This window comes from Hemitrygon akajei, chromosome 22, assembly GCF_048418815.1.
Source record: "Hemitrygon akajei chromosome 22, sHemAka1.3, whole genome shotgun sequence".
Classification (NCBI taxonomy): domain Eukaryota; kingdom Metazoa; phylum Chordata; class Chondrichthyes; order Myliobatiformes; family Dasyatidae; genus Hemitrygon; species Hemitrygon akajei.
The window spans coordinates 59613599-59635101 of NC_133145.1; the positions used below are offsets into that span (position 1 = coordinate 59613599).

General features: G+C 37.9%; 1 protein-coding gene across 1 annotated transcript in view; it reads left to right on the forward strand.

Annotated features, from left to right (window-relative positions):
• The window catches only part of psmd12 (proteasome 26S subunit, non-ATPase 12), a 35264-nt gene that overhangs the window by 4256 nt on the left and 9505 nt on the right, over window positions 1-21503 (forward strand). Inside the window, exons 2-7 of the mRNA XM_073026387.1 lie at window positions 8104-8163; window positions 10381-10509; window positions 11030-11137; window positions 13308-13412; window positions 14916-15065; window positions 18269-18403. Of these exons, the coding sequence (XP_072882488.1) occupies window positions 8104-8163; window positions 10381-10509; window positions 11030-11137; window positions 13308-13412; window positions 14916-15065; window positions 18269-18403 (687 nt within the window). The remainder of the gene's footprint in view (window positions 1-8103; window positions 8164-10380; window positions 10510-11029; window positions 11138-13307; window positions 13413-14915; window positions 15066-18268; window positions 18404-21503) is intronic.

Sequence of the window (21503 nt, forward strand, 5' to 3'; positions counted from 1 at the left end):
GCGGTTTTGACTACATTTTCACTTACTTCAATCAAGCTTATCCTAACTTTCAAAGTTTCCAATCATATAAGATTTGAAATCTATGTCTTGGTTTGTAGCTTCAAAACCTGACTTAAAAACTGCCCAGTCTAAATAACAGAGCTGAATTTTAATATAGAAATTGATTCCTGTTTTATTCCTATAGTTTATGTTTTGTTAAAGCTATGGTCTTTATAAAATGACAGTTGTCTTTCTTATGTGCAGAATTCTACTAAACTTTTACTAACTGCCTGTTACGCTGCTGAAAACCCTCCATTCTGGCGGTGTTCAGGGCTTCCTTCATCATGCTGGTAATTCACAACCATCAGCTTGCAAATCCCAGGTGGAGACTCAGGAAAACCATCGCACTCAGATATAGAAGGATTTTCATTGCTGTTTCTGCAACAGTTTTCTTTTACTAGTCATGGTTGTTAGCCCTGCGCTGAACCTCCGAACCTGGAGGACTGGTGGACCACTTTTAGTCAGGCCTCTACCCTTTGACCTGTTTGGCATTGGTGACCCTGCCAAAAGCCAAAGCATAAAACTCTGACTTCAGCCAACATAGCTCTCCAGATCAGTGAGGCACACAAGCCTCCAAACCACAACAAGGTCTTGGAGGACTAAACCTTTAAGGCAACTTTAAATAAAATTAAGTTATTCTATTTATGGACATTTGGTATAAACTCCAGTAAATTTAAATATTGAGGCACTTGGGCTGGTTTCTAAGTACCACTGAGTTCTATCCATTTGATTGTTCTTAAATATAATTACTGTTTGCACCTGTGCTTTTTGCCTCAAAGGACCTGAGTGGAGAAGGGGAAATTACCTCCTTAATATGTCTGCCTCTCTTCTTTTAATATAGTCTTTAAACACTGCCTGTCACCAGGCTTTGGTTATCCGCCTTAATACCTCATTATGTTGTTTAGGTATCAGTATTTTGATGAACCCCACATGAGGAGAGATCGCACAATTTTCACCATTGAATGTGTTTTAGAAAGCTAGTTGACATGCTGCATTGCCAGAGTTCCAGATTAACCTTTTTTTTGAGGCAAGTTTTTTAAAATCTCATTTAATTGAACTAAAATAATCAAATTATCTGTTCATCTAAAACTAAATGGTGACAAATAATTCATATTGAACGTTTGTAATTTAATTTAGAAAGGTGATTTCAATTTCCCGATCACAGTTGAGTAATGAATATTGAAATTAATTGTAATTCAACCTGAGTCATTTTTTAAAATTTAACAGCATTTTAGAACCATAGAACACTGCAGCACAGAAAACAGGCCATTCGGCCCTTCTAGTCTGTGCCAAAACTTTATTCCGCTAGTCCCATTGACCTGCACCCAGTCCATAACCCTCCAGACCTCTCCCATCCATGTATCTATCCAATTTATTCTTAAAACTTAAGAGTGAGCCGGTGTTTACTACTTCAGGTGGCAGCTCATTCCACACTCCCACCATTCTCTGAGTGAAGAAGTTCCTCCTAAACCTTTCCACTTTCACCCTAAAGCCATGTCCTCTCGTATTTATCTCCTAATCTAAGTGGAAAGAACCTACTCGCATTTACTCTGTCTATACCCCTCATAATTTTTGTAAACCTCTATCAAATCCCACCCCCCCCCCATTCTTCTACACTCCAAGGAATAAAGTCCTGACCTGTTCAACCTTTCCCTGTAACTCAACTCCTGAAGACCCAGCAACATCCTAGTAAATCTTCTCTGCACTCTTTCAATCTTACTGATATCCTTCCTGTAGTTAGGTGACCAGAACTGTATACAATACTCCAAATTTGGCCTTACCAATGTCTTGTAAGACATAACCTTGTAAAACATAACCTCACCATAACATCCCAACTCCTTTACTCAATACTTTGAATTATGAATGCCAGGATGCCAAAAGCCTTCTTTACAACCCTGTCTACCTGTGACGCCACTTTCAGGGAATTATGTACCTGAACTCCCAGATCCCTTTGTTCCTCCGCACTACTCAGTGCCCTACCATTTATTATGTACGTCCTACCTTGATTTGTCCTTCCAAAATGTAACACCTCACACTTATCTGCATTAGATTTCATGTACCATTTTCTGGCCCATTTTTCCAGTTGATCCAGATCCCTCTGCAAGCTTTGAAAGCCTTCCTCGCTGTCCAGAGCGCCTCCAATCTTAGTGTCATCAGCAAACTTGCTGATCCAGTTTACCACATATCATCTAGATCATTGATATAGACAACAAACAACAATGGTCCCAGCACAGATCCCTGAAGCACACCACTAGTCACAGGCCTCCAGTCTGAGAAAAATAAAATGTCTTAGAAAAATAAAATTAAATCACAGGATAATTTATCTTAGCATCTTTGATTTTAAGTTCTTATCAAATCAGAAACAGATGAAAAATAATTAAATTCACTGAATCTGGAAAAAGACATTGGGAGGAGTGAAGTCTTTAAATTTTAGAGATAATTATAGCAAAACTTGACAGTATTTCGTTGGGGTAGAACAGCATTGCCAATGTAGTGAAGCAAGAAAATAATTTCATTGTTAATGTTGTTTGATCCCCAGGTTTATGCTGTCTGCCTTGTGCCCATAGTGACTTAGCTTAGGGTCATTTTGGATGTAATTAGAATACCATCTTTTTACCTAACACTTGCATTAGAATACCTTGACTAACGGGTAAGTTTGTGTAGAGCACTTCCTAGCATAAAAAGAAATGAAAGCAAGTTGTGGTCTTCGATTCAAAACACTGAAGATAAACTAGTCAAGTGTATAACTGGCTACATTAAACCTACATAATTGATGCCCAGAACATAAGCTAAAGCTAGGAGAAGCAATCTTCATTGTTATTAAGCACAGGTTAATGTTAATTCCCAGATGTAAACATAAAAAATGCTGCAGGACATCTGCTGATACAGAATGTAATTGAAGATAAAACTGATAGTCAGTAAGCATAGGCCTCCACTTTGAAGTTCACTGGTCAAGGCTGTCCGAAGAGGGAGTAGAAGCGTAGAAGAAGGGGAGAAGCAAGTACAGCACTGATAGCAAAAGAAAATCATTAAAAGCATTAAATGCTGGAAATATAAACAGAAAATACCATAAACACTCAACGGATCAGACAGCATCTGTGGAAAAAGAAATGGTTAATGGTTCAATTCTGAGGCCCTTTTGAACTGATGAAAAGAAACATTAACTGTTTCACTTACCACAGAAATATTTCTGTTACTCACAGCAGATGGTGAGAGGATGTTCAATGTGTGAGCTTTATTCATGCCCCTCATGTCCATATGATTTAATTCTTGAGAGATCAGATCAACAAAATACTGAATAAAACCAACTGCACATTCTAAAATTCATTCAAAATGTTAACAGGCAATGCTTCAGTGGGTTATTCAACACAAATCACTAAGTGTGGTTTAGAACAATATCAAAGTTAAGATGTTCCAGCAGAATGTAGTTGTAATATTCTGATCAAGTTAGCTATTTTAAACACGGCGAATGTGCCAAGTTTGCAATCTGTTTCTTACAAAGTAAGATACATTTAAGCAACATCAATGTAATTATAATGTAGCACTTTTTTCCTATAAATTTTGAGGAAGGCATCCAGTTGTTCTTGAAAAGTTAGCACACTCATTTCTTGTTTTAAGTAATTCACCAGGTATTTTCATATTTTATTATTTTCATTACTCATCTATTGTCATATTAATTTGTATTTCCTTACAACAAAAATGTCCATTCAACCGATTGAACTTAAGACTTTTTACAGTACCACAGTTTCTCAATTCTTCAGACACTCAAGATGTTTTATATAAATTTTGTTTTAAATGCTTATTTTTTGTTTTCTGCGTTAGGGTGTCAGCAGAAAAGAGTAAATTTTAGTTTTCCAAACATTCATTTTTCAAAATAATAGATGTTACAGAGAAAGTAACATATTTAAGTAATAGAACTCTTGTCAAATAAAAACTTAATTACTTTGTAGTTATGTAGCCCAGTGCATGATTAAACAAAGAGAACAAATGGGATGCTAATGATCAATGACATAATAAGTTGAATGAACTAAATCGATTAACAGAAACAGGTGTAGAAGGAATCAAACTGGACAAAGGACAGCCAAACTAAAAGGTTCGGTATGGCAGATGTGGGTGTTTAATCTTGAAATGATCAATTCTTACACCATGGCAAGAGTGTACATAGCAACAAGGCACAAGGTGGTCATCCTGCATCAGCAAAATCTCTCCTGAGCAGAAATATTGTGACAGACAGGATTTTCAAGGTGTGCTATCTAAGCTCTTCTGAAGAAGCACAAAGAAACAGGCAAGGTTGAGAACCAGAAATGCAGTGGTCAGCCACAGAAACTGAATGCAGAGACGAGAGATGCATAAAACTGATATCCCTTTTAAATCAGAAGAAGTCCAGCACTACAGTCATCTCTGAAGTCACAGAAACCACCAGAACTGCTCTTTAGTCTGGAGCAATCTTGTCAGCAGTGGTCTTCATGGAAGAATTGCTCCCCCTGTTCCTCCAAAGTGGAAACGAAACCAAGAGACTCACCAAGCACAAAAACACAAGGACTGGATTGCTGAACAATGGAAGCAAGTGCTCTGGACCGACGAGTCAAAATTTGAAATTTTTTGCTCAAACATGAGGCAGTTTGTCCAGAGAACAACTGGAGAGTGCCACATGGAGGAGTGGCTGCAGCCAACAGTGAAGCATGCAGAAGTTCCCAGCAAGTTCAGCGTTGCATTTTTGTAAATGGAGTTGGTCAGAATTAATGGAATCTTCAATGCTGAGAAGTGCAAGCAGGTTCTCATCCATCATGCAATACCATCAGGGAGGTGTCTGATCTGTACCAGCTTCATTCTGCAGCAGGGCACTGACCCGAAACACATAGCCAAGGTCATAAAGAACTACCTTCACGAAAAGAAGATCAAGGAGTTCTACAACAGATAGTATGGCCTCCACAGAGCCCTGGTCTCAACAACGTTGAGTCTTTCTAGGATTACCTGAAGAGACAGAAGCAAGCGAGAAAGCTTGCAAAAAGAATTGTGGCAAGTTCTACAAGATGTTGGGAACAAGCTACCAGCTGATTTTCTTTAAAACTGCATAACAATGTACCCAAGAGAATTGATGGAAGGGGTGGTTACACCAAGTATTGATTTGATTTAATTTTGTACTGTTTTCAGCTCTTTCTAGTATTTTTTTAATATTTAGAAACTTCTTATTATTTTGGAATGCATCTTCACTTTACATGTGCCTAAGACTTTTGCCCAGTACTGTACATGCTGTCTTTTACACACTATGTACTCTTAAACATTGAGCATAAATAAGTGTTATGTAACTTTGTTTCTCAGTGTGTATTGTAAAGAAGCCAGACATCAACTTGCTGATACCTGCTTGTACCTCCCTCCAGACCATGATCCGACTAACACCAGGTCACCATCTCCTGGGATCTCACCATATTAGATTGTCTCCAACTTCATAATGCCCCAACCCCACTTCCAGTTCTTTCTCTGGTACATCAATGAATGCATCAATGCTGTCTCTTCCACTTTCTTCTACAGAGCTCATCAAATCCATCAGCTTCAGCATCAGCTTCCACCTTGCCTTCAAATTCACCTGGATGATATCTGCCATTTATCTTTCTTTTCTGGATCTCTCTGTCTCCATCTCAGGATTAGAACTGTTACTGGCAACTTCAGTAAACACAGTAATTACCACAGTGACCTCAACTATACCTTGTCCTGCCCTGCCTCTTATAAGAATGCCATTCCTTTTACTCAACTGCTCTATCTCTGCCACATCTGTTCTCAAGGTGAGACCTTCTGCTTTAGAGCTTCTGAAATTACGTCCTCCTTCTGGAAGCATGGCTTTCCTTCTGTGATACTCGATGATGCTCTCAGACATATTTCCTCCAATTCCTACTTTCCACCACCCCAACCCCCAACCCAGTAGAACAACAAAAGGGTTCCTTTGGTCCTCACCTTTCACCATCAACCTCTCCATCCATGCATCCAGCACTCAGTCTCCAGTATTTCAAGTAGCTCCAATGCAATTACACTTTCCCTGCACCGTGACCCTATAGTGGGGAGATCTTCCATTTGAATTATAATAGATTAAATAATAATTGAATCCAAACTTATAATATAACCTTAAGGTAAGGTCCACTTAATCTCTTCCAACCTGGTCTACTGCATTCAGTGCACATGATGAGGCCTCTTCTGCAGTGGTAAAACCAAGTGTGGACTGGGTAACTGTTTTGCTGAGCACCTGTGTTCCACAATGGCCATCTTGAGTTTCCAGTTGCGTATAATCTTAATTCCATTCTCTCACTGACCTGTCCATTGCTATAGAGAGACCAAACACAAACTGTAAGAACAACATCTCGTGTTCTGCTTTCATAGCTCACATCCCAATAAAATAAATATTGAATTTCAGGTTATTCTGTTGTTTTCTACCAAGTGTTGGGCTTGAAATTCTGCCCTGTGTTCGTTTAGGAAGAGAGACAACCAACACCAGAATATTACAAAACTTGGGTTTATTGCAGAATCCGTAACTGGCACAGCGAATCGACGGAGTCGCTGGAGAAGGCGCGTTCCGACTTCCCCTTACAATCTGCTCTTATTTATATCCCTTTTCCCCCCAGCACAACCCCCCGCTACATATTAGGTAATATCGGGCACTTGTGTCCATCTTATTGGCCCGACGCCATACACTCACGAGTTACCTGTTTCTTTTGTTTCCTGAATCGCGTGACACTGGTAGTTTCGGTGTAGCGGAATCCCCAGTTTCGCTCCCCCCTCCCTCGCATTCCGGCCTCCTAGTATTACGTGAGCCACTCCTGACCTGTAATGGCAGTCTCGAATTAACCCTAACATTAACCCTAACACAAGGCACACTCATCTGTCCACAGTTTTCTTCTCCTTTTGTTCCTTCTCCCTGCTGAGCACCAGCATTGTTCCATCTGCCCCCCCCCCCCCCCGCAATTCCCTCATCATCTAGCTCCACCATCATCTACCAGCCTCTGTCCTCACCTCCCCATCCGGTTCTATCTGCTTATGATAAGCATAAATACCAGCTTCAACCGCACCTTTCATTGTACTGCTTCATACTGACAGGTTTTTCTGATCCCTTTGTCTCAACCTGAAACAAATTGCACCTTTTGCCTCCATAGATGCTGCTTGACCAATTGATGTTTATTTTTAGCATTGTTTCATTTTAAACATGGGGCCTGAGTTCAACTGGACAATTGTAGACTCTCTAGTTCTATTGCACTTCACTTCTCCTATACTTGTGCATTTTTCTGTATCATTTTTGCTCCATTCTTCACTGCTATTTAGCCGTATCTTGCACTGTGCTGATGTTTGTGTTTACCATGCTGAGCCAAAGAACGTCAAGAACAGAATTTAACTGAGTTACATTGTTTTATTATTTACCTCCTTTGTTGGATGAACTGAAAAGATGTGAATTACTACATTTATAATGTTGCATAATCATCAAAATGCTTCATTCATTCAAAAGGTAGTAATACATGTGGAAAAGAAACTTCTTGCATTTCAAAAATAACTGAAGATAAAGATTAGTTTTACTTGTCATGTACATCAAGACATACAATGACATGGGTTGTTAGCGTCAATTCAGCAAGGGCAGTCCATCAACCCCACCAGTGTTGTCATGCTTCTGATGCCTGATGCCAACAACTCATTGACCGTAACTGTATGTCTTTGGAACATGAGTAGAAATGGAAGCACCCGGAGGAAACCTACATGGTAACGGAGAAGAAAACACCAACTCCAAATAGACAGTGGTGAGAATTGAAACATGATCTTGCAGCTGGCGTTGTTGTAGCGTTACAGTAACTGAGACTAAGCTGTCCTGTCCATCATGCAGCCATACTTGAATTTCCTGAATAACATTCAAGTAGAGCATTGCATAGGAATGTGGAAAGGAGGGAGATATTGTTGAGCTGTGAAGTAAATATCTGAATGTACTTTGCAAAGAGAACTGATTTTGGAATAGGAAGAGAAGGTGTGTTTTTATAGATTTCTGCTAAAATTGTGTAACGTTTCTGCAATAACCAATGCATTGTAATTTAGGATGGAAGACTGCAGGAAGCTATTGATAATCTTCTGTCATTGGAAAAGCAGACTCGAACAGTAAGTGCAAATTTTATCACTTTGTGTGAAATTGAAACCAACTTAAACTAAGACATTTAGAAAAGTAAACTATGTATATTCCAATATTGTTTTTCCAAAGTTCAACCATTCCAAAACATAACTGTGCCTAAATTGCTTGTTTCAGTTTGAATCGAAGTATGAAATAAGTGGACTACATTCTGCAGCAATTTAACCAGCAAGTATTTGGAGGGATCACAGTATTGTCCACTAAAATAATTTATTGAGCACCATCCAAGGGTCCTACTTTGTAATCCTAGATTTGTTTGGCAAACGTTGCAGTATTTTTCTCCAAAAGTCTGTTCCTCAAATGGCAAACGAAGGTAAAGCAACTGTTCAGACTCTCAGTGTTGGCATAGTCACAAGATCACAAGACAAAGGAGCAGAAGTAGGCCATTCGGCCCATTGAGTCTGCTCCGCCACTCCACCATGAGCAAAACTATTCTCCCGTCTAGTTCCAATAATCTCATCTGAATCAGAAGACCATGGGGTCCAATCGTACTCGAAAGACTTGAATGCTGCTTATATAATTAAATTCAATTTGCTATGCACATTAACTTATGTTAAGTGTCAAGTGAATGGAATATGACTTTTAGTGCTAACAAGCAGGTGCATGATTAGCCAAGATGTGTTTTTCAGGAAAATGTAAAAGATCCCAAGGCAGCATTAGAAGAAGAAAAAAAAATTGTGATGCATTTACCCTTCAGTCAACATCACTAAATCACCTTATTTGGCACCATCTATCTCACTGTTGTTTGTGAAACTTGGAAGAGTGAGCTACAGGAGTCATTATGTTTTGGAACATTAGATTATGGATGTCTCTTTTTTAATCACTATAAAATAGCAAAGTTAAAATGTTTAGAACTTTAATTTTATTAGTCGAAGAATCCAAGTTATATTTCTCTCTGCATCAACTATATAGAAGTTGATTTTTAAACTGCCTTTTTTGGGTATCCATCTTTTGCTCTAAAAGTAAAAAAACTCAGTTTGCAGATTTTGCAGTGATAGCAGATTTTCTCAATGTAATGAAGAGCTGACAGGAGGGAATTGTTTGGCATCCTTCTCTTAGTTGTGCAATTTCTTCTGAATGTTGTTGATTGGGTCACCATGCCTGTGCTGACTAAGATGTACATCTGAGCTAGTCCCATTTGCCTGCATTTGGCTCAGTCCCCCTAAACCTTTTCTATTTATATACTTGAGCAAATACCTTTCAAACATTGTAATTGTACCTGCCCCTACAGCTTCCTATAGCTGAAAATTGCATGTACCCACTGCCCTCTTGGTGGGAAAAAGTCAGCCCTCACATGCCATTCAAATCTTCCCCTCTGACCTTAAATCTATGTCCTATAGTTTTAGACTCCACTACCCTGGGAACAATACTTATTTATCCCTGGCATGACCTTGTATACCTTTATAAAGTTATGACTGTGCTTCTACACTGCAGGGGGAGAAAAGGCTCTGCCAGTCCAATTCAGCCTCTCCATATAACTCAAGCTCTCCCGTCCCAGTAACATCCTTGTGAATCTTTTCTGCATTCTTTCCAGTTTAGTTACAGCTTGGCAACCAGAACTGCACACAGTACTAATGTTGTGATCTCACAGATGACTTGAGTTTTTGATACATGATGTCCCAACTCGTGTTAACCATTTTGTCACAGAATGTAGAGCAGTACTGCACAGTGTGGGTCATTTGGCCAACAATGTGTGTCGACCAATGTATGAATATCATCCATTAATATAGATTACATAAAACGTAGGAGCAGAAGTAGACCATTCAGCCCATCAAGACAGCTCTGGCATTTGAGCGTGGCTGATTTATTTTCCCTCTTAACCCCATTCTCCTGCCTTCTCCCTGTAACTTTTGATGCCCTGAATAATCAAGAACCTATCATACCCTGCTTTAAATATTCCCAATGGCTTGGCCTCCACAGCCGTCTGTGATAATGAATTCCACAGATTTGCAACGCTCTGGGTAAAGAACATCCTCTTCATTTCTGTTCTAAAGGGATGTCCTTGTGCTCTGAGATTGTGTCCTCTGGTCCTAGACTCCCTCACTATTCTTAATTATGCCAAACTGCAGTTTCATTTATTAATTCTGGATAATTGAGAAGTTGAAGTACTTTTGGCTGATTTTTTTTTTCCACAGTTAGAAAAAAATTGTTACTGGGTCATTATGTTATTTTTCCATTATAAATTCTAGGCCTCTGATATGGCTTCCACATCAAGAATCCTTGTTGCAATAGTAAAAATGTGTTATGATGCAAAAGACTGGGACACACTCAATGAAAATATCGTACTGTTGTCTAAAAGGAGAAGTCAGTTAAAACAGGTAAAGTTCTCAGATTGTATAGAACAGGTGACTAAAATTGTTTTCTGTATTTAAATTTCTCAAAAATGCCTGCCAGGTAATCTATTATCAGAAGTATGGACGTCATGTTAAATTGTTCCAACATTCGTATTTAGTTGGCAAATATCGGCATATAAAACTTATGAGCTTTTCTTTTTATGCAACAAAAATGAACATGAGTAAAATCAGTGCTTTTAGCAAAAGTAAAAAAGAAATCCTGTCTATGCTAATGTTTTTTACATTTCTATATGAAAGTGTTATCACATAGAGCAGGTTTGATGCTGGTGAACATTGAAATGGCAAAAGGATATTTTGCTTGTTAGCAATTATGATCTCAAATGATAGAATTAAAACTTGTGTTATGTATTCAATATGTAGATTATGTTCTTTCTGCCTGTGATCTGAAGTGCACTTGTGTGTTGGGAGGATATTAATAGATTACCAATTTATGTTGCAGTAATTGTTGTTAAAAGCATCAATGTTTTTTTGTTTTATTATGCAGGCAGTAACAAAAATGGTTCAGGAGTGCTGCACATACGTCAGTCAGATTACTGACTTGCCAATCAAATTGAGACTAATTGACACTTTGCGTACTATCACAGCTGGAAAGGTTAGTATGTTCCACCTATTTCCAAAAGCGCCCTTCTTGTAATACCTACAATACTGCTGAGCATGAAAAGATATAGTTTTTTTAATATAACGTTGGAGATGATTACAATTCAGTCTTAAAAGTCTCTCATTAGATAGTTGGTGGATTGGTTTTAACTTTACATAGTTGCCTATATTTTCTTGGATTAGAAAATAGCAAATGTAACTCATATTTAAAAATGGAGGGAGACAGAAAGCAGGAAAGTTTTTGTAATTAATATCTGTCATGGGAAAAATGAAAGAAGTTGTCAATAAAGTGCAATAGGAGAACAATTGGAAAAATCCAAGTAAATTTAGGCAAAAGCAACAATCATGTTTGAAAAATTTATAGTTTTTTTTTAAATTAGTGTGTGCTGTACACAGGTACTGGAACCAGTCGATATACTAAAAGTTCAAGGAAGCGTTTGATAAACTGTCACATCAAAGATTATTGTCAGGGGAAATGGCTAACTGTAAGAGGCAACAGTTTGGAATGGGTAGAAGATAGGCTCACTAACTGGAAATGGACACCAATGTTTTTTATTAACTCAGTCATACATCACTTGTTTCTCTGTAATTCATCAGTACTAATGTGTCCATTGGTCATATGCAAAAATGGGACAAGAGTATATTTCTGTTAGTACATACAAACATACAGTCGATATTTTTCTGCTTGGCGAGGTGTAATGTGTGGTGTGCCAATGAGATTCACACTTGGGACTCAACATTTTACAATTGATATAAATGCCATGCTTGAAATCATTGAAGCTATCTATGGCTGCTGAATTTTCTGATGACCCAGAGATAGTTTTTTTTAAAAAAAGAAGATTTAAAGAGAACATAAGAAAGCTCTAAAGGGATTCAAGTTTATATATTACATGCACATCAAAACATACAGTGAGATGCACTGTTTGCGCAAACAACCAAAGGTGCATAAATAAGTGGATCAGGCAAGATCTGGCAAATCGGGTATGATCTGAGATGTGAAATTTTAGTAAGCAAAGTAAGAAATAAAAGAGCATGTATTTCACATGGTGAGAGATTGTGGAGTTCTATGGTGAAAGAAGGATGTGGGCATCCCCGTATGTCATTCACTGAAGACAGATGTGTGCAGTAGCTACAGCAAGTAAGTAAGCAAAGCCAACAGAATGCTATTGCTTATTGCAAGTGGAATTAAATGTAACAGTAAGGATCTTACGCTTCAATTATATAAGCCATTTGTGAAGCCACATTTGGTTTGTAGTGTTGCTTTTCATATTTAAATAAGGAATAAATGGATCGGAAGTAGTTCAGAGAAAGTTTGCAAGGCTAATACAGTAAAACAACAAAAATCTGCTATTTGATGATTTGGAAATCCCAATGAATTGGCTTCTGGCTGACTACTACTCCTGCTCACTTGAGGCCCCAGTTCCCATCCTCTCTTTTAATTGGGAAACTTGTCATCAAACAAACTGACTTTTTTAAAGAAATGGTCAATTTCAAATGTGTTGGGGTAATTGAAGTAACGTCTAATAGTCTGGAAAATTAGCTATCTGATACATGCCAGAAGTCCCAAAACTGCCAAATTTTTCGAGTTCTGTTCTTCAGAATGGGCAGATTGTCTTTATAAGAGGAGGTTGGTGAAGCTAGATTTGTATTCGCTGGAGTTTAGAAGAATGAGGGGAGTCAGCTATTGGGGAAGGGGTTGCCCATTTAAGGCAAAATAAAGTTCTGATGGTGTAGGATTTTTAGGTTCATCACGTTATATATTTTGTTGTAAAAAATTCTATAAGAATATACAAGAAGGCTTCATTTAGCTGTTGAATCATAGCAAGCTAAACCATCAATAGCTATGGGTTGGAGAATCATGCTAGCATGTATCATGTTTATTCTAAAAATGCTGTATGACCGTTACTTTACACTTTTTGGTACAGTTATGCTGGCAATATCATCAAAAATTGTGAATTAAGCCATAGTCAAATAGCTTTCATCTCATAGTGCATTAGCTGTTTGACATATGTCATAAGTCATTTGTGCTTTCATTTCAATAAAATAAATTGATCACCAGCTTGCTATGTTTCTGTACATTCTAAAAAAGTTATTTAAATAATAGAGCAAAAAGAATTGTGAATTGAAACCTGGATAATATTATTGTTATTAATTGTTTCTTTCAGATTTATGTAGAAATTGAGCGTGCTCGGTTAACCAAACACTTGGCCACGATAAAGGAGGAAGCTGGAGAACCAAAAGAAGCTGCTGCCATTTTGCAAGAACTTCAGGTGAATGTCAATGATATCTAGGCAAGTAAAACGTGCATGCTATCATGATGAACAAGGTTTTCTCAAAATAATTGTGATCCCTTGTGAGCTCCTGTCAAGCAAAATAGATCATTTTAATTTGTATTGAATGCTGCCTAAATTTTGTTGTGTGTTATAATTTCAAGATATTTGGGCATTATTTTATAGTTGAAAGACCACAAGCAAAGTAGAGATAAGTTTGGATAAACATATGGATAGGAGGAGTTTGGGGTGGTATGGTTCAGGTGCAAATCAACAGGACTAGGCACAAATAATAGTTTGGCATGGACTAGATGGACTGAAGGGCCTGTATCTGTGCTGTAGTGCTTTTTTAAGTCTATGGCAAAATGTGTTTTCTTTTTTTCTTTACCTCAACAATAAAGTTATCTTAGTATTAGATCATACAACAATCAACTTCAGAAGGTGAGCTTTCAGTTTCACCAATCAGGTTTAGAAATGAAAACTTTTTTTTTGAAGAGTATCGTTAATATAGGATAAGAATCCTGAGGCTCTTAACAGGAGTGTTATCAAATGAAAGTTGGACTCAAAAATATATTGTAGTTATGGAGGCGAGGGTTCAGTGGGAGGAAAACAAAATAAAAACCAAAAGGTTCAAGTTTAGAATTATGAACTTAAGGTCATGGTGGACGAATGCAAGGGTGTTTAAGTTTGATAATTGAAGAGACCAAATTAAAATGCAGGCATCTCAAAATTGAAGGCCTGGAATAGATTATCGAACTTAAGTATAGGACTATATCCTCCATGCCTTAAGAGCAACATGCATTCTACTGGAGGAACTTGGGACAAGTACCAACTATGAGGGCTAAAGGAATTATTGATGGAAACCATGTTTCAGGACTGGAGACTCTTGTGTCTCCTTCTGTGCCTTGTCTATTTAACTGTTTTAAGTGCCTCCTAATCATAGTACTTTGTGTCTGAATCCACCACCTCCTCGGCCAGCTAATGACATATGTTCTATAACTGCTCCTAATTTTAATGCTATGCTTGATTAACTTTTTGTGATCTTTCTAATTGGTTCAGAATATTCAGGTTTTCACAACTATATAATGCAGTTTCAACAGCAGATATGGTGGTGTTGCGGCAATTAAAGTACTGGTCTAGTGGCCCTGACTTTTGCTCGTAATCCTGAGGCCAGAGTTCAAATCTCACAACAGCAATTTATTTAGTAATCTGGAATTGGGGGGAAAAAAGGATCATTAGTCATGCTGACTGGAGGATTATTGGATTGCTTGGTTCACTAATGTGCATATCCAATCTGGCCTCCTTGGTATTGCAGATCCATTCTTGTGTGCTCTTGAAATGAGTGAGAAATATCAGCCTTAGTTGTAATGTCCAAATCTCAGTAAATGGAAAATGCTAAAGCACAAACCTTAGTTCAAATGGATGGTTTTGAAAAACAATTCAACTACCATAACAATTGATTAGACTTTGTTATTTTAAATTGCTGTTTTCTTAAACCAACAGGTTGAAACATACGGTTCAATGGAGAAGAAGGAGAAGGTTGAGTTTATCTTGGAGCAAATGAGACTCTGCTTAGCTATAAAGGATTACATTCGAACCCAGATCATCAGCAAAAAAATAAACACTAAGTTCTTCCAGGGGGAAAATACTGAGGTAGATTCAAATTCTTTTCAGGTTCTGTGTAGTGATGATGTTAGAACCGACCAGGAAAGGGTGAATAACATCGTTATGAATTAAGTTTGTTGACTACATGACTGTCAGTGACTGAGATTGATTTTGGATAAATAATTTATTTGTAGGTACAGTGGCATGCAAAAGGTTTGGGCACCCCGGTCAAAATTTCTGTTACTGTGAATAGTTACGTGAGTAGAAGATGAACTGATCTCCAAAAGTCATAAAGTTAAAGATGGAACATTCTTTTCAACATTTTAAGCAAGATTAGTGTATTATTTTTGTTTTGTACAATTTTTGATTGTAAAAAAGGAAAGGAGCACCATGCAAAAGTTTGGGCACCCCAAGGGATTGAGCTCTCAGATAACTTTTTCCAAGGTCTCAGACCTAATTTACTTATTACGCCTCTGGCTTGTTCACAGTCATCATTAGGAAAGGCCAGGTGATGCAAATTTCAAAGCTTTATAAATACCTTGACTCCTCAAACCTTGTCCCAACAATCAGCAGCCATGGGCTCCTCTAAGCAGCTGCCTAGCACTCGGAAAATTAAAATAAATGATGCCCACAACGCAGGAGAAGGCTATAAGAAGATAGCAAAGTGTTTTCAGGTAGCCATTTCCTCAGTTCGTAATGTAATTAAGAAATGGCAGTTAACAGGAATGGTGGAGGTCAAGTTGAGGTCTGGAAGACCAAAACAACTTTCCAAGAGAACTGCTCATAGGATTGCTGGAAAGGCAAATCAAAAACCCCCTTTGAATGCAAAAGACCTTCAGGAAGATTTAGCAGACTCTGGAGTGGTGGTGCACTGTTCTACTGTGCAGCGACACCTGCACAAATATGACCTTCACGGAAGAGTCATCAGAAGAAAACTTTTCCTGCATCCTCACTACGAAATTCAGCATCAGAAGTTTGCAAAGGAACATTTAAACAAGCCTGATGCATTTTGGAAACAAGTCCTGTGGACTGATGAAGTTAAAATAGAACTTTTTGGCTGCAATGAGCAAAGGCATGTTTGGAGAAAAAAGGCTGCAGAATTTCATGAAAAGAACACCTCTCCAACTTCAGCACGGGAGTGGATCAATCATGCTTTGGGCTTGTGTTGCAGCCAGTGGCACGGGGAACATTTTACTGGTAGAGGGAAGAACGAATTCAATTAAATACCAGCAAATTCTGGAAGCAAACATCACACCAACTGTTTAAAAAAAAGCTGAAGATGAAAAGAGGATGGCTTCTACAACAGGATAATGATCCTAAACACACCTCAAAATCCACAATGGACTACCTCAAGAGGCGCAAGCTGAAGGTTTTGCCATGGCCCTCACAGTGCCCCGACCTAAGCATCATCGAAAATATTTGGCTAGACTTCAAAAGAGCAGTGCATGCAAGACAGCCCAAGAATGTCACAGAACTGGAAACCTTTTGCAGGGAAGAATGGGCGAAGATCCCCTAAACAAGAATTAAAAGACTCTTAGCTGGCTACAGAATTAGCTGGCTACAGAAAGTGCTTACAAGCTGTGATACTTGCCAAGGGGGGTGTTACTAAATACTGACCATGCAGGGTGCCCAAATTTTGCTTCAGGCCCTTTTCCTTTTTTGTTATTTTGAAACTGTAAAAGATGGAAATAAAAAAGTAATCATGCTTAAAATATTAAAGTAATGTGTCATCTTTAACTTTATGCCTTTTGGAGATCAGTTCATCTCCTCACTTAACTATTCACAGTAACAAAAATTTTGACCGGAGTGCCCAAACTTTTGCATACCACTGTACTCTCCATTGCATTTTATTGGCAAAATTGCTGTGGTTTCTCTTTCCCCACTCTTTAAACAGACTTTTCTGAGTAAATGATTTTGTTTGCCATTTGAACATCCATTTGCTGAGTCATATGTCTCATCACTAGTTGGTACTACATTGCCAATAAATACTGTTTCTTAGAATGTATTCATAAATATTTAAGGGCAAAACCTTATCAGTGATTTTTAAAAAAAAACCAGTCGGTACTAATTTGAGTAATTTGTTTTGCAAATCAATTTGGTTATTGCATTTGTGGACTTGGTTTTGGATTATATGCTCATCTATAAACCATTACATGGAAGAATACTGCATAAAGGAGAACTGGTGGGTTTGAGACAGATGATTGGTTAAAACTGGGAATAAGCAGGAAATCTTCAGTTTGACAAGTTTGAACTTTGGGTATGCCTCAGGGTAATTCCTGGATCCTTAGTTCATTAAAATCCATTTGATGGCATAGAGGAAGGGTCTGTGTCAGATCCATTCTAGTTTCCTTACAGTATAAAGAGGGGGAAGCTATTTTCTGACAGTGAAACATAGATCTGCAAAATAATAAAGATTATTTAAGTAAATGAGCAAAGATAGAGAAAGTGCAACATAAGTAGGAAAAATATAACAGCAGATTATGGTTTAAATGATCTGAACTATGAGATTATTATTCAGTGAGATGTGAGTGTGCTCAAAATTAGAATACATGTTCAACAAGTAATGAAGTCAGACAAATGGAATGTTGCCCTTCAATTCCAAAGGCAATGGGGTACGTGAGTAAGGGTTTTGCTGTGTGCAGTGGTATAGTTAGATCACAATGCTACATTTAGGCTTCCTTATATAAGGAAGAATATTTATGTATAAAGATAACGCAGCAGAGGTTCACTGTATTGATTCCTGGGAATACGTCCATGACTAAAGAGGATAAATTCCTGTACAACGGACATGAAGATTGTAGAGATCCAACCAAAAAGTGGGTGCAGGGCAGGCTGAAGGATCATACATCTGCTCCATTTCCAATTGTGGAGTTGTTAAGCTGGAAATTTGCTACATATTTATTACTAGATGCTGCCCATTAGTAAGGATTGAGAAAGACAAATTGCTGCATGCTCACGATATCTCAGTGGTTAAGTGGAAACAGAAACTGTTGAAAATACTCTGCAATTCGGGCAGCAACTGTAGAATGAAATTGTGTATGTTTTAGGTCAATAATTTTTCATCAAAAACTAATATTTGGTGTTGATATTTTTTATAGTACTCATTCTCATGTTAAAATACTTTCATTTGTGTGATTTCATGGTGGCCTTGATCTTCATCTGACTAAACAATTATTAGTACATAACACACAGGGCCATTTTTAACTAAATTGGTCTGCAATAATTTAGATTCAGTTTGTCATTTCTTACAGGACTTGAAATTAAAATACTACAACCTAATGATTCAAGTTGACCAGCATGAAGGATCCTATTTATCCATATGCAAACACTATCGTGCCATCTATGATACACCTTGTATTGAAGCTGATAGTACAAAATGGCAACAGGTAAAGGGCTACTTTAGATGATGAAGAAAGACTGAAATTCAGTTGAGAGTATGAATGCTGCAATCTTTGTATTAGTTCTTACAATTTCCTTACTTTGATTCCTGATATTCTTGTGTGTTACAACTACACAGGCAAAATATGACTTGTTTAGAGGACCACATGAGATTTTTGAAATGCAAAATGTTAAATCTTTTGCTGTCTATTCAAGAATGCTGTTTCAGAACTGCATCTCAAGCAAACTTGCAGACTATGATAGTTGCTTTGTCCGGAATGTGCAATTGAGTGCTGGATTCTGGGGGTGGGTGATGAGAATGTGAGGCGAATCAGTGTAAATGAGTGCTTAATGGTCGGCGTGCATTCAGTAGACCAAAGACTCTTTTTGTATGCGGTGTCGCTTTAGGATGCTATAATTGTATCAAGCAGCATGTTGGTGCAGCTAGTGGAACTGCAGCCTCTGTCAATCCTGACATCTGGTGTTACCTGTGTGGAGTTTGCAAGTCCTCCCTGTGACATCATGGGTACTCCAGTTTCCTCCAGCATGCAAATGTGGGCGGTAGGCTAATTGGCTACTCTAAATTGTCCCCTGGTATGTAGGAAATGTTGGAGAATGGGTTACAGTGGAAGGTTGGTGGGGGAATGGAATTGCTTTATGAGCTGGCAAAGACATAATAGGCCAAATGGCTTTCTATATCATGAAGAAATTTTTATTTTAATTAGCGACACAGCACGTTAATAGGCTGTTCCAGTCTAATGATACTGCACCACCCAATTAAGATCATAATTACACCCATGTGACCAATTAACTAACTAACCCGTACATCTTTGGAACGTGCAAGGAAACCAAAGCATTTGGAGGAAGCCCACAAAGTCACAGGGAGAGTGTACAAATTCCTTGCAGACAGCAGTGTAATTGAACAGTGTCACAGACGCTGCAATAACATTATGCCAACAGTTACAATACTGTGCTGCCTAAATGTGAAAATTATACTTGCATTTCTCAGTTTTAACTAAATCAGGAAGAGATGTTTATATATGCAGGGACTTGTGGTAATAGTTGGAAGTTATTAGCAGCATCCAGTCATCACATATCTGTTTGAGTATATTGACAGAGCAAAATTGTGAAAATGTCCTGTATTGGCCCAGTATACCAATGGTCCTTCTATTTAAAGGCTTTTATGGGTATGGTACTGTATACAAAAGGTCACACAGCTCCATGATTACCCAACAACACAGTGAGACCCGAGGTAGAATTATGAGCGAACTGTATATAATCCCTCAAATATAGTTTAAAAGTAACTAAACTTGAGATTCTGCAGATTCTGGAAATCCAGCACAATACACAGAAATGTTGGAGGAATTCAGGAGGTCAGGTGGCATTTATGCAATTTGATGTTTCAGGGCAGTTCTGATGAGTGTCTTGGCCCATAATGTCGACTGTTAAAATGAGTAACTATGTAACTGTTAAATATTTTAATTTGCTGTTCTCAATTTTTCATGGTGGAAAATATTTTAAATGTTTTATTTCCCTTTCTGTCCACAATTTAAAGAAGTAAATATTTTAAATGTAATCCCAACTCCACATGCTGTTATAATTCTGTAAAAGCTCACAGGATTTATTGATGTTTAGTTGCTGAGTTAGAACTTTCCTGAGTGTATTGTAGGTTTTACAGATTGGTATCACATAGCCATTTGTTGTCATTGAAGCACAACTCCTGAGCTTAAAAATGGAATAAAGATAAAATGTTAATTTTGCAAAATGACAAATTTTACAGTATCTACAAGGAATGTAAGAATAAGATCGATTTATTGTCACTGACTTAGATGACTGAAGTTTGTTTTGCAGCAGTAGTATAGTGCAAAGATATTATTTATCTACTTTTGAAATTTATAAAAATGAATAGCAAGGCAATATTCATGGATTCATTTCTCTGACCCTGGATGTACGCTCAGTGGCCACTTCATTAGGTACACCTGTACACTTTATTAATGCAAATATGTAATCAGCCAATCACGTGGTAGAAGCTCATTGTATAAAAGCATGCAGACGTGGTCAAGAGTTTCGGTTGTTGTTCAGACCAAACATTAGAATAGAGAAGAAATGTGATCTAAGTGACTTTGACAGTAGTAGAATGATTGTTGTGATTTGATCTCCTGGGATCATGCACAGTCTCTGGAGTTTACAGAGAATGTTGTGAATAACAAAAAACATCCATTGAGCGTCAGTTCTGTGGACAAAAGTGCCTTGTTCGTGAGATGCCAGAGGAGAATGGCCAAGCTGGTTCAAGCTGACAGGAAGGTGATCAACTCAAATACTATGAATTACAAAGTGGTGTACAGACAAACATTTGAACACACAACATGTCAAACCTTGAAGTGGATGGGTTACAGCAGCAGAAGACCATGAACATACAAAATATACTCAGTGTCCACTTTATTAGGTACTTCATGTACCTAATAAAGTGGCCACTCAGTGTATATCTGAATTAACCACTGAAGATGTAAGTGCAGGTTGATAAAGTGGTTTTAAAAATACGTTTGTTGACCTTGGGCTTCATAAACAAGGGTGTAGAGTATGAAAATGAGGAGATTACACTGATTATTTCTGAAAGGTGGGTAGTCTGCAACCGCAGTATTTTGTCAATAGACCTCAGGAGAGATTTGAAGCCTTTCAAGAAGGTACAAGTACAGTTTCAAAGATCATAAATTCCACCAACGAGATTAAGCCAGAGAAAATTGAGAGAAGATTTGATAGGGCACACTGTCTGGGCAGCTAAAATAGGATTAATAGTGAGAAGCTGTTTCCATTGATGAACAGATGACAAAAGAGCCAGGCGTGACAACTATTACCTGCAGCGCATGAAGTTCAATTATAGTTTCCAGAAGGGAAATGAATTTTTTTTTAACTTTAAAAAACAAGAATTGCAGGATTGTTGGGACAAACTGAGAAATGGCAATCCAGATTTGATGGGCTGAGTGGCCTCCTGGGCCATTACATTTTTATGATTCTCTTTCCTTGCGGGCAGCGAAAAATTAACAATTTAACCCTTTCAATATCTAGTTGATCACAAACTATCTAGAGACAGCTATAATGCAAAACTGC